This window comes from Mustela lutreola, chromosome 7 (genome assembly GCF_030435805.1).
Source record: "Mustela lutreola isolate mMusLut2 chromosome 7, mMusLut2.pri, whole genome shotgun sequence".
In the NCBI taxonomy this organism is placed as follows: domain Eukaryota; kingdom Metazoa; phylum Chordata; class Mammalia; order Carnivora; family Mustelidae; genus Mustela; species Mustela lutreola.
Window position 1 is genome coordinate 101,768,380 of NC_081296.1, and position 13,198 is coordinate 101,781,577.

General features: G+C 34.0%; 1 protein-coding gene across 1 annotated transcript in view; it reads right to left on the reverse strand.

The window, feature by feature from the left end:
- The window catches only part of MDGA2 (MAM domain containing glycosylphosphatidylinositol anchor 2), an 879,614-nt gene that overhangs the window by 25,774 nt on the left and 840,642 nt on the right, over positions 1–13,198 (reverse strand). Inside the window, exons 13-14 of the mRNA XM_059182014.1 lie at positions 11,135–11,290; positions 10,481–10,639 (exon numbers count right to left, since the gene is read on the reverse strand). Coding sequence (XP_059037997.1) covers positions 10,481–10,639; positions 11,135–11,290 — 315 coding nt within the window. The remainder of the gene's footprint in view (positions 1–10,480; positions 10,640–11,134; positions 11,291–13,198) is intronic.

Consider the following 13,198-nt stretch of genomic DNA (forward strand, 5'->3'; position numbering starts at 1 on the left):
ATCCTTAAATAATGTGAAGTAATCTTCTGACATTTTCCCCCAAACAATTTTATGGGGCTTCTTTTATATCCACAGGATAGGTGTGGATTTTGTTAGCTTCTCCTATAAGATCTAAAGCTGAAGAACAGGTTAATGTGAGATTCACTACTATATCAAGATTTAGCAATCTGAGAATAGTGGAAAAACATTCATGTCTTTGAGCCATTTAAGAGTTGAACTTTCTGGGACTTTCCCATTGTGCTCAATGATCCACTATGGTAAGAAGTAGCTTTCTGAATCCATCTTTCTATTTTCCTTTTTAAATATTCAGTGTGGTTCAATTTTTTTTTGCCCCGTTGGTCCTGGAATCTTGTACATCAGAAAGGCAAACTTGTGCCAAAAGGAAAGGCCACTGCAGGACATATTTCTGTGTGATGTAACTGCATTCTATTTTTGAACATAATCTACAACAGGGAGGGATTCAATGAAATCAAACCCAAGTAAATAACAAATTATGTTAAACATTAAATAAAGTTATAATACTTTCTGAATCCCTTAGTTGTCATTGGACTCACAAAGTGGTGTAAGCATACATCTTTCTGACATTATTTGAAGAAACAGTCTGTATGTGCATTAGATAGAAAAGGACCTTCTCATCTATTCCATAGCCTGTGTCTGCCACAGCCTATGGCTGTATCTGTGGTAACTTATTGGGTTGTGCTGTGACAGTCTCAACTGATTTATCTAACTGAACTTCCTTACAGAAAGGAAAATATCAGTTATCTTTTTTTTTTTAATTTCTTAAATGTAAGACCTAGCTTCTCTTTCTAGTAGAAGTCCTTCTATATCTTGCATGAAAAGAATGAAGGATGCTCTCTCTAAGCTATGAAGGGAGTTCACGTTTTTCCGTACTTTAAAAGTTACCAGTAGATGCGAGGTAAATTTAACTGTGAGGTAAATGTAACTGTGAGGTGTTAATGTAAACAGAAGGGAATGAATTATCACTAGTTATTTTAATTGAAGTGACAGGAATCAATCCTGTCATTGAATCAATACATGGAAATTTGTGTCTTTTTAGATTAGTTGTAATTGGGCCAAAAAAGTAGCATATATTATGTCTTTCAGAATTTACTTAAAATAGAAAATAGATACTTTAATAAAATACACATTTATACCTATCTATATCTATCTATATGACTTTCCATTATTATATCAATAATGGTAAGTTATTATATCAGGATCAAATATATTTTTTTCTCAGGGAGTATGCTTTCCCTGTGATCATGTTTATATTTTTAATTAATAATTCTTTTTTTTAAAGATTTTATTTATTTATTTATTTAACAGGCAGAGAGGCAGGCAGAGAGAGGTGGAAAGAGTCTCCCTGCTGAGCAGAGAGCCTGATGCAGGGCTCGATTCCAGGACCCTGGGATCATGACCTGAGAAGAAGGCAGAGGCTTTAACCCACTGAGCTACCCAGGAATCCCTAATATTTCCTTTTAACATATGTAATAAAAATTCAAACTTGAATTATTTGAATTTATGTTTATTGAATATATACTATGTGAAAAATATTTGTCCTAGGTCTAAAGAAGTTAGGTCTGATTATCCTAGATTTGAATTTGTTTTTGAATAGATTATATGAACTATAGTCAAGTGTGTCTGAATTTTATTGTAAAAGCAAGCATAACTTATTTTAAAAGATACTGAAAGTATAACTGACTGAAATGAATTCCTTAAAATATCTTATAATTTAAAAGTCTTATTCTTATGCACCTAGTATTAATTATACTCCATTATCTATGAATCCAAACTATTGATTCACTGACCTATTTTATGCTGAAAGCAATATTAACAGATAAATGACTTTAGAACCTTTTTAAAGCAAGTTCCCAGCTTTTTAAGTTTGTAAGAGAGAATTCAGTGACAACAGTTATATAAACTCATGTTCAGGGCATTTAGGTCAATGAAATTAGAGCTTGTGAAACAGAATAAGGCAATGCAAGAGAAGTTAGATTCAGCAAAGCTGATTCAGCAGATTATTATAGTATTATAGTAAGAAAATTCTAGAGTGAGTATGATGGATTGTGTTCATACCCTTTACAAGTAATTTCAAGTCCTTAGAGGCACTGTGTTTATGCTTGAGTAGGCACCAGGTATCAATAGGTAAGAATTTAATCAACCTCAAGGATTTTCAAATGCTACATAGTCCCATGATCCAAGTTTGAAGTTGCTAAGCAAAACTTAACTGTCTTTTTCTTCCTTTTGGTTTCCTAATTCTCATTTTTTGATCATCTCCTTCTAGAGTCAGGTGCAAGACCTCGAGAGAACTGACCTCATGTTAGGGACCATGGTCAGAAAGTCTAAATGACTGAAGTGCTGTATTATCTCATGGGCAGTGACCAAAGTTTTGGAGTTATTTATGGCATTGAGGGGAAATCACAAGATTTCACAGAAATTACTCTATAATATAGTTTGCATCAATATTATTTATAATTATTATTACCTAGTTCTCTTCTCTCACTAAGTCATTAACATAATTTTATTTTTAACTATTTATTATAAATATATATTTTATATAAATAACTCACATATATGTCCTAAAATGTGCATACATATTTCTTACAGATACTTGAAATTATCAGGCTCATAGAAGTTAATTTGTAATTTGGTTTACTCTAAGGCCTAGGGATTACTTGATCATAAATCACATTTTTATTCTAATCAGTAATACGGACATTAATTTGTATTCCACATTTCATGGAAGAAGAGGATGTGCCCAAATTACCTAGCTTCAGGCAAGAGCTATGTATACTGATAGGTAATTGTTAGCATCATTTGTTTTTTACACACAGACAAAAATGGAAAATTATAAAATCATTAATTTCTGCTTGAACAGAAATGGCTATGTATATCTGCTGTTATTTTTCAATATATAATTGCAATGATACATTAAATAAAAAGTATCAGTTCACTTTCTCTACTCATTACCATGCCTTGTATCCTGTTGAATCACAACATTAGTGTCCAGTGAGTTTTCCTATAACATAGCCTTCATCAGGCTTTCTATTTCCCTGATATATGTCAGATCCCTTACGTAGACTCTGACACTCTTTGATTCCACCACTTCCCTTTCGCTGCTGTAAGAGCACTATTTTCCATCCTAACATGCGGCTCTTCTCACATTTGTAACCTTTGCTTTCTGCTTAAAAAATACTTGTTCAGATGGTTTGTATTTTTTTCACTTCCACAGAAAACTTATTTTAACTTTGCTGTTTTCAGGGTTCTCTCCCTTGTTCACCTATAGCACAGGATTGTCATTCATTTTGATGACTATTACTTTCTGGTTTTTATTTTATTCAGTAATTTATTATCCTAAATGTGATGACAAATTATTTGGTGGATAGAGACCTTTTACAATAATTCTTTCTTATTTTCTATAGAATCCTATATACCACTAAGCCCACAGCATGTGCAGTTCATTCTGTTGACCAGAAATGAGTGAATTCAAGACCTAAGGCCAAAAATAATCACTATAAATCTGTACTTTTAGTAAAGTTAGTTTAAAAAGTTTGGTACACTGGGTGAGAAACAAAAGCAAGTCAACCCATTTGGTTACCATTAATTCAACTGATGAAATAACATTCTTTATTTATTACACTAAGAATTAGACCTATATATTTTGAAATACCAGCCTTTCTCCATCATATCACTAATTTCATTTAAATATCTCAGCTTCTACTATTCATTGTTTGAGTAATAAATAAATAGGAGGAGAGTAAACTTAGGGATTGTTGGTCGTTCAAAACACATACTTAAAAGGTAAGTGCACTAGATATTGCATATGGTCTTATTAGAGGGTCTGTGACAAGTATGTGTAATAATACATTTCAATAAGTGGTTGTAAATCATGGCTAGGTTCTATCCTCCCCCATTTGAAAAAAAAATACATCTTAATTCAACAAAGCTATTTACTCAATGAATGTCTTTCATACCGATGCTGGCATTATCAGTATTAAATACAAACAGGATTTTATTGAAAAAAGCTCAAACTGTCTTTCCTATAATGTCTAACTCCAAGGGAAAATAATGTGAGCAGATTTCCTATTTGAAGAACATATTTGGGATATAAGCAAGAACCTTTCTTTTTTTACTAAACAGAAGAAATACGCTCTTTAACCAAAATGAGAATAAAAAATCAGACTCCTAGAACTAGGTAAAAGCTTATCACCATTGCCTTCTCTATAGCTTATAGAAAAGTCTCCATTTTAAAAATTTTGAATGTCGGCACTGAGAAAGTTTTAATTTACTCTTGCTAAAAAGTAATCTAAGATATTTTATTAAGATAAATTTAATTAGAAGTTAATAACAGATTTCTTAAGTTCTATTTCTGTATTCTGTTAGTCAGTCATAAAGTGACATACCTAGACCATGATACAGTAGCTCAAGACATGACCTGTAATGTATTATGGTCAGTCAGTATATAAAATTTTTATTTGATCAAGTTTTATATCTTTCTAAAAGTACCAAATGAAGACATTTCCCATTATAACTAAGGGTACTTTGATAAACATAAATTTCTCTTTGAATTAGTCGTTAAAAAATATGTGACATTTTTGCTTTCCTCTAGGCTTTAGTTGCCAGAACACTTAGACTCAAATACAAATTAAGTCAATGATTAACTTCTATTTTTTTTCCCCCAATATATTCTATAAAGTCTTTGTGAAATGACCTTCTGCTTCCAATCTACACCAGTACTTTTAACCTCCTTGCTTTGTTTTTCTTCTAGCACACTCAGAAGCTTAAATATCTAGTGTAAATTATTATTTTTTTTAATATATTGAGTCTTTATTGTTTCAGAGGATCAAACAGAAAGGAATCATGATTGCTGCTCTCCAGGAGCTTAGAGTCTAGCAGAGGTCTGGGGGACAATTATTATGATAGAGATGTGCACCAGGTGTTATGGGAACAAAAGGAGCAAGAGGATGAGGAAAAATCTCAGCGATGTCCCTGACTTTGTTTCTGAAAGAAAACTATGAGTTATTTAGATGATTTAAGAGGGGAAGAAACACTTATTCTATCATGTGATTTAAAAATACTCATTTGCTTAATTAGGATTTATTTAGTGGGTAAATAAATGTTTACATTTGCAGAGCACCATGTGATGGGGAGAGACCTTGTTTCATGTAGTTCAGCAGAACAAAGATAAAGTCTTAAAAAAGGCCCCAGATATAAGTCAGTTCAGTTTGAGGGACTTCATGCATGGCTGGTATAGACTATGCAACTGCCCTAAGAAGAAGCCAGAGGGGCGTATATCCTTGAAACCCTTATGTTACTGGTTTTAGACAATGATCTCTACCTCAGAAACAACGGGCCCAAGAGACAACAAGGAAGTCAGTGAGCAGGGAAATTCAGTAAGACACCCAAGAAGTGATTAGCATTAAAACTGAGTATTATATCCTAAAACACATTTCAAGACACTGAGGACTGATATCCTGATCTTCACATGTTTCAATAACCTCTACATCACTGACCAGTCTTTGCTTCCATTTATTGCTCTCCTGAAACTGTCTACTCTTTGAACACATAAGAGCTGCATTTATTTTACAGAAGGAAAGAGATACTGTTCAAAAATCAACTTCCAAGTCTGCTTGCTATTCTTGCATCTAGGAATGCATCAAAAGCCACATTCCTACTCAATTCTTTTCTTCCCAACTCAGTGGAAATGACATTATTCCCTCTTCAAGGCTAATTCGCCTACTAGAATTCTCAATTTCCATCTCTTCAAGAAACTTGCTTTGCTTTGAGTTTTGTATCTAAAAACTTCCTATTCTATTATTTTTTCCTCTTAAAATAGGTACTTCTATAACCCCACATCTCTCTACTTGGTCACTTCTCCCCCACCCTCAAGATTCATGAGAACAGAGCCTATTAATGTACTCCTCTTCTTTGCTTCCCATTTGTTCCACAGTGAAATTAGCTTTCTAGAGCCACAACTTTATTAAACCATACTTATCAAGTTCAATGAATGTATTCATAAGTGCTTTTTGTATTTTTATCTTTAATTTCCTGATATGTTATGATGATACTAATATCGCACATTCTTTCTAGAAATAAATGAAGTACATTTTTTACTGAATTTAATAATCTTTTGTCATATCAGTGACCTCATATGAAGTTCAATTCCTCTTAAGAACATTAGAAATCCATCTGACTAATCATGAATCAAAATGCCTGCTAGTAGCTACAGGATTGCTGAAATAATCTTATACTATTATCAGATAGCTATATATTATATCATCTACATATAAATCAATAGTTTAAGGGTGACAGTGTAGTTTTCATTTATTTTTTCTTCAATTCTGATGAAACATTTAACTAGCAAGAAATTGTACCAATGTGGCAAATAAACGCTAAGATGCCTCCCAATGATTTCTACCTCTTAGCATTAGCACTCTTGTGTAATTTCCTCCCATTACGTGTGGGTTGGAATTATCAGCTGTTATAAGAAATAGAATAAGACAGAAGTTAAAAGCCAGAGGCATGTATTTGCTCTCTCTTGGATTGCTTGCTTTGGAGGAAGCCTGCTGCCATGCCAGTCCCAGAGACGTCCATATGCCGAGGAACTAACTGAGAGCTGAGAGGAATTCAACAGCCAGCAAGAAATCAATGTCCTTAGTCTGACACCATGATGGAGTGAGGCCTGCCAAAAACCAAGTAAGCAGTCTTAAAAATATATTGTCCCTAAGTCAGGTCTTCAAATTTGAGGGCAGTCATGCCCGGCAGCTTATAACCTCCTGGGAGACCTTAAGCTACAGGTCTCTCAGGTCAGCCACACCTATATTCCTGACCCACAGACTCTCAGAGGTCAGTGTTTGTTGTTTCAAACCACACAATTCTGGGGGAACTTTTTACATAGCAATCGATAAGTAATACAACATATTTGATTTTATTTCAAAGAGGAATCTCTTTTCTAAGTAATGCATAACTGATTGCCCGTTTATTTGTATGAAAAAATTAGAACTCTTCTGAATGATCCATTGAGCACTAGTCATAGTTTAAACAGCAGAGATCATCACAACTGCAATGAGGCTATTAGAAATTCAGAATGAATCACTTTTGAATCTGGACTTCTAAGAGAATCAATCAAACTGAGAATGTGATTTGTAAAACTAGTAACTATAAATACACCCAGGTTTCCAGATAAATGAGTGTCTTGGAGTAACATCTGCAAAGAGGGAAGGTTTCAGCTATAGGCAACCTCTCCCTAATGAGGGTGGGGGTCCTCATGGATGAGTCAGTGTCTGGAGCAGGTGTTTTTGCCTGGATTTTAGTAAGCAGCATGATCATGGCGTGCCGACAGGGACTCAAGTGACATATATGATACCTGCAAACTTCAACCACCTGATGAAACAGAGAAATGACACAGGCGTCAAAGTGGCAGATGTATGAGAACATGGAAGAAAGGGAGATGTGCTTTCTTCCTGAAACAATCCGGATAAAACCAGCAGAGGTCAGCGGCACATTTGCTGACAATAGAGAGGGAAAGAATAACACGTGTGAAGTTAAAAAGTATAGTAAAATTATCTTGGATCTCAACATAAATATGCAGAAGTTTTGAGAAGGGGCTAGCTTCATAAAAACAGAAACTGCATATTTTACTCATTAAAGTAATTCAAAATATTGACCTTGGAATTATTTATTTAAAAACCAATTTAAGGGGTGTCTGGGTGGCTCAGTGGGTTAAAGCCTCTGCCTTCGGCTCAGGTCATGATCGCAGGGTCCCGGGATCGAGCCCCACATCGGGCTCTCTGCTCGGCAGGGAGCCTGCTTCTCTGCCTACTTGTCATCTCCCTCTGTCAAAAAACAAAAACCAAAAAACAAAAACCAAACCTTTAAAAACAAATTTAAAATAAGCCTTCTTCCAAGGTAATCTGGAAGGAGAGAAAGGAAGTCTAAGAAATATATTCAAAATAAAGAATAAATAAAACATACATCAGCAGCTAATGGGAAAAATTAGAGTAGATTTACCTTTATAATAAAGTCGACATCTCACACTAAATAAGATGATTTGGCATTGTGAGATTATGATTTCTTTTCATAGGTTAGGCCGCAGTGAACCAACCTATGACCACTGTCCTAACTTTCTAACTGCTTTTCCAGTCTATATACTTTTTTTCAATGATTTTACCTACTCCTAGAAAATCTGTTTTCCCACATCAAAGATCTCATCATGCACGGTCTGCACAAAAGCTGTCATGTTTCCCCTGACCACGAAATCAGCTAAACTTTTATGGCATTCCAGTAAGTCTCCCCACAGAGTGAAGAAGTGGGCAAACTGTGTGTCCGCTCCCAGACTGGTATTATGTATGGCTTCTCTATTTATTGGCTGTAACATTATGACAAGTACGGTGAAGTAAAATCCTCTGTATCAGTTTCCCTATCTATGAAATAGGATTAGGACTTCAAGGAGCACTACTGTTTATTGTGAAAATTGAAAGAAATAACCCATGACGTGTTAGGAATAGTGACCTGGCCCATAAACATTAACTATTACTTTACTGTTGTTATTATTGCTGCTATTTGAGATTCAAAGTAGCCTAAGATTATGAGTATCTACCATCTGATAGGAGATTTTATATAGGTTACCTCATTTAACTTGAACTACAAATTTCTGAAATAGATATCATTATTCCCATTTTACAGATGAGGAGGCCACCAACCAATTTAAAGGAATTCTCTAAATTCCTACAATGACTGAGGGCTAACAGCTGAGTTCCTGCCCAGATTTCGACTTCATGTTAAGGGTACTTTTGACTGCACAAATTTGTCCTTCCAGATTTGTCACCTAGTGCTCCACTGTGAAAAACATTGGTTAATAGTGCTGGCTGTGAGTTCACGCCCCAGCATAACTGGTCACTTGCAATTCATATACACACTCTGAGGTTCAGTGTTCTCTACTGTAAAAGATGAACAGTGATGCCCATTTTTATGAACTGATTTAGGGGATTACTTCACTTAAACAGTGCAGTAGAACAGATCATGTGTACCATTTTATTAGTTTATATAATCATATATTTATATTTTTAGATTTATTCATTTGTATCAAAACACTTAATATAATCCTAATGGCCCACATTTTACTTCCTAATTATTACTGCCTTAATCTTCCCTGTGTTTATCTCTGTTTATCAAAAATGCACCCGTCTTTCATAAAGAAATGTTTTCCTCTGTCTCTAAGCATTTCCTTATTCTTCAGCTAGATGCAGATCCACAATCCCTGGTCCAAACTCTGTGAGCTTAGAGGCTTCACCATCAGAATTTAGTCTTATTTTGGATAGGTAAAGGAATATGTATCTTGTATATTATACAATAGTCTCTGGAAGGAACTGGAACAGAACCTCATAATTAAACAGTAATGTTTTTGCTGCAAGTGGTATAAAAGTTCACATGTACTTGGATAAATAAAGACTATAAATAAGTTCATACTAGCTCAGGTCATATATTCTGAGGCACAGAGATTAGGCTGGCATGCACTGTCAGATAAGTAAGTGACAAAATTTTGTGTTCAGGTTTTTTTGATTTTAGAATTGTGCATAAAGAACTGTAGACCCATATGATCTCTCCCCACCTCCCACAGGAGTTTTGATAAGCTCTTTAAAAAAAAAAAAAAGATTTTATGTATTTGAGAGAGAGAGTGAGTGCACGGAAGAGAGAGAGAGAGAGCACAAGTGAGAGCATGAGCGGGGGGAAAGGTAAGAGGCAAAGGGAGAAGACAACTCCCTGCGAGAGCCCCAGGCGGAGGTGCTTCCAGAACCCTGGGATCTGCCGAAGGCAGATGCTTAACCAAATGAACCACCCAGGTGCCCCTGCTAGGCTCTTTCTAAAGATTATGTGGCATTCTATCCGGCATGATTATGTATTTATGCATCTTGGCTTCCATGACTGTACAAGGGTCTCTACAGGCAAGGAATGTATCTTCATCTTTGCATGCTCTTCAGGACCAAGGATGTTCTTACATCTTACTAGTTGTGTTAGGCATATTTTATAAACAAGAAAATATCATATTAATATTCCAAAAAATATATTAGTATTCCATATTTTATAAACATGAAAATATCTTATTAGTATTCCAAAGTGCTAAAAGTATTTGTCTTCCAAAGATGGCAACACTCCTTTTCATGGTCATTAATAAAGAAGCAGCCTAAGTTATACTGGTATTAATTTCCCAATAAGATCAGAAACAATTTAACCCATTGATGATTTGCTGGAATTAAGATTCTAGAAAGGGTAGGTAATACTCCAAAAGTTCACATTCTAATATAACATTTGGAAATTAGGACCTGATAGGGGAACATTCTTACCATCTTATTTTGCAATTTGCAAGTAAGTCATTTAAAAGTCAATGGTGATAGTCTTTGACTAAAACTGATTTCATGAACCTTTTTCTTCTTAGTTACAATATACTCTAGAAGAAATATAATAATTCTTGCCGTCTTACCTATATGTTGCCCATACATGTGATAAAAGAAGCTGAAACAATATGCAGTGTTCGTGGGGCCGTAAGGGTTTTTAGGGGCTATGCTGAAAACAGGGCTGAGAAGTCGGGCCTTTTCGCCTTCCAGTCTGGGTCGAGATGTCTCAATGTACATGTAAAAACCTTTAAAAAGACAATATAAAATGTTTAAACACATTATTATTAGGTGACATGAAATTTGAAATCATGAAGAAATTTTAGAGTTTTTATATGAAGTAAAATTATAGAGTCACAGAAGACTTTTGATCTAATTTATTAACTATTTATATATATAATATAAAAGAATAAATAAATGGTCTACATAATTAAACAAAAAATTGCTTAAATGTATAAAAACTTTGGACAAAATTGGAATTTTACACTTGAATTATTTTAAAAAATTCCAATCTCTCAACTACATGTCAGTGAGTTCTGAGAGAAGATTCATGTCTACAAACTTTGGAAGTATTTGAATTACTGGTACTGCACATTAAAAATTTAATGTTTTATCCCATAATCTTCAAATCTATAGCTAAGCATTCTGTTGCATGTCATATTAATGGCATTAATAGCATTAATTTCTGAAAGTCTGAGGCTAGAGTGTGATTGTTATAAACACAACATTTCATACCCTCATACCTTCTTTGGAGCCACTACGATCAGCATTAGGTCCCGTGTTTGGAGTATATTTTGTATTTCTTGTCGCAGTACTTTGCTTTGTCCAGTCAAAATTATCTGTATCATCTTGGGTGAACAAACAAATGTTACCATCTTCAAAGCCACAGTGAAATTCTCCTGTTAATGAATTTTAAAGTAATTAATATTAATTAAACTAATATAAGCACTTTAATATCCTTACAAAAATTTTAAAAACATTATACAGCAATAATAATGCAAGACTGAGATAGTGGCACTGGAGCCATAATAGGGCACATGCTTATGAATAAACATAAAAATTTCATTTTTAACAAAAAAGAAAAAAATAATCTTGATATATAAGCCAGCCCCTTGGTTTAATAACTTAAACCCAAACCACTTGCCTCTGAAATATTCAAATAATTGAAATTAAAGAATATAATTCACTCTTGAATTATGGCTGAACACTTTTCCCAACTTTCATGTTTTGAGTATAGAAATAATCCAAAGAAAACTTTCAAATATAAAATGAGCTTTATTCATTTACCTGACAACACATTAAAGCTGTATACCTTGAGGTTATAATTTTTCACACCATGTCTGGAGATCGTTTCTCATATACCCACTTGCAGAAATGGAAGTTTACTTAGGGGAAGATAATGGCAAACTATTTTAAAAAGTAGTTATCTTTACATTTTTTTCTGAATGAGGATTTGGCAGATGGCTGAAATTCACTAGAAATAATGAAAAACCTTTTATGAAGACTGTGGAAAGACTGGCATTTCTTGTATCCCTGCCACATGCTGAGTTCAGACCCAACAAATAGTTCAGTGAGAACTTTCTTCAACTGTCCTTGTACTAAGGGTAAAAATAATGTTTCTAGGTGTCAAAGGGTTTTCTTACTGGGATGTACCCTGCTTGAAATATAGGCATAAATAAAGAAGATAATGTCAACTAGACACAAAGAAGACATGAACAGACATTTTTCCAAAAACATCCAAATGGCCAACAGACATATAAAAAGATGTTCAACATCACTGATCATTAGGGAAATACAAATTAAAAACATAATGAGCTATCACACGATGAAATGGCAACTAAAAAAAAAAAACAAACAAACATTGCCAAGCATGTGGAAAATTGGAGCTCTTATACACTGTCACAGGAATGTAAAATGGTGCAGGTAGTAAAGAAAACAGTGTGGAGTTCCTCAAAAATTAAAAATAAAACTACAGGGGGCACCTGGGTGGTTCAGTTGGTTCAGTGTCCAACTCTCTATCTCAGCATTGTGAGTTCAAACACCACAATAGGCTACACTAGGTGTGGAGCCTCCTTAAAAAAAAAAAAAAAAAAAAGAACTATTGTGTAATCCAGCAATCTTATTTCTGGGTATCTATCCAAAAAATTTAAAACCATTTTCTCAAGGAGACAGTTGTACTCCTATGTTCATTGTTCACTGCAGCATATTTCACAATAGCCAAAACATGGAGCAACCTAAGTGCCCATCAGTGGAGGAATGGATAAGGAAGACATACATACAATGGAATAGTATTTAGTCTTAGAGAAGAAGAAAATCTGACCATACATGACAACACTGATGAACCTGGAAGACATTATACTAAGAAAATTATATTAAACCAGTCCTAGAAGAATTATGCTGTATGATTACACTTATGAGGTATCTAAAATATCCAAATATATAGAAGCAGAAAGTAGAATGGTGGTTTTCAGGGGCTGGTGGAAGATGGAAATGGAGACACATTGGTCAAAAGGTATAAACTTTCAGTTCTGTAAGATGAGTCAGTTCTAGAGATCTGCCATAGAACATTATGTGGAGATAACAATGCTGTATTGCATACTTAAATGTTATTAAGAAGGTAGATCTCATATTAATTTTTTAATCTTTAAAATTTTTTTAAATTATTTTAAAAAATTAAAAATTTAAAGACCTTAAATTTTTTAAATTTTATAAAAAATAAAAAATTAAAAGTAAAAAAAAAAAAATTAAATACCAGTTTAAAAAAGGAAGAGAGAAGGAAAGAAGATAGGAAGGAAAGTAGGAAGAAA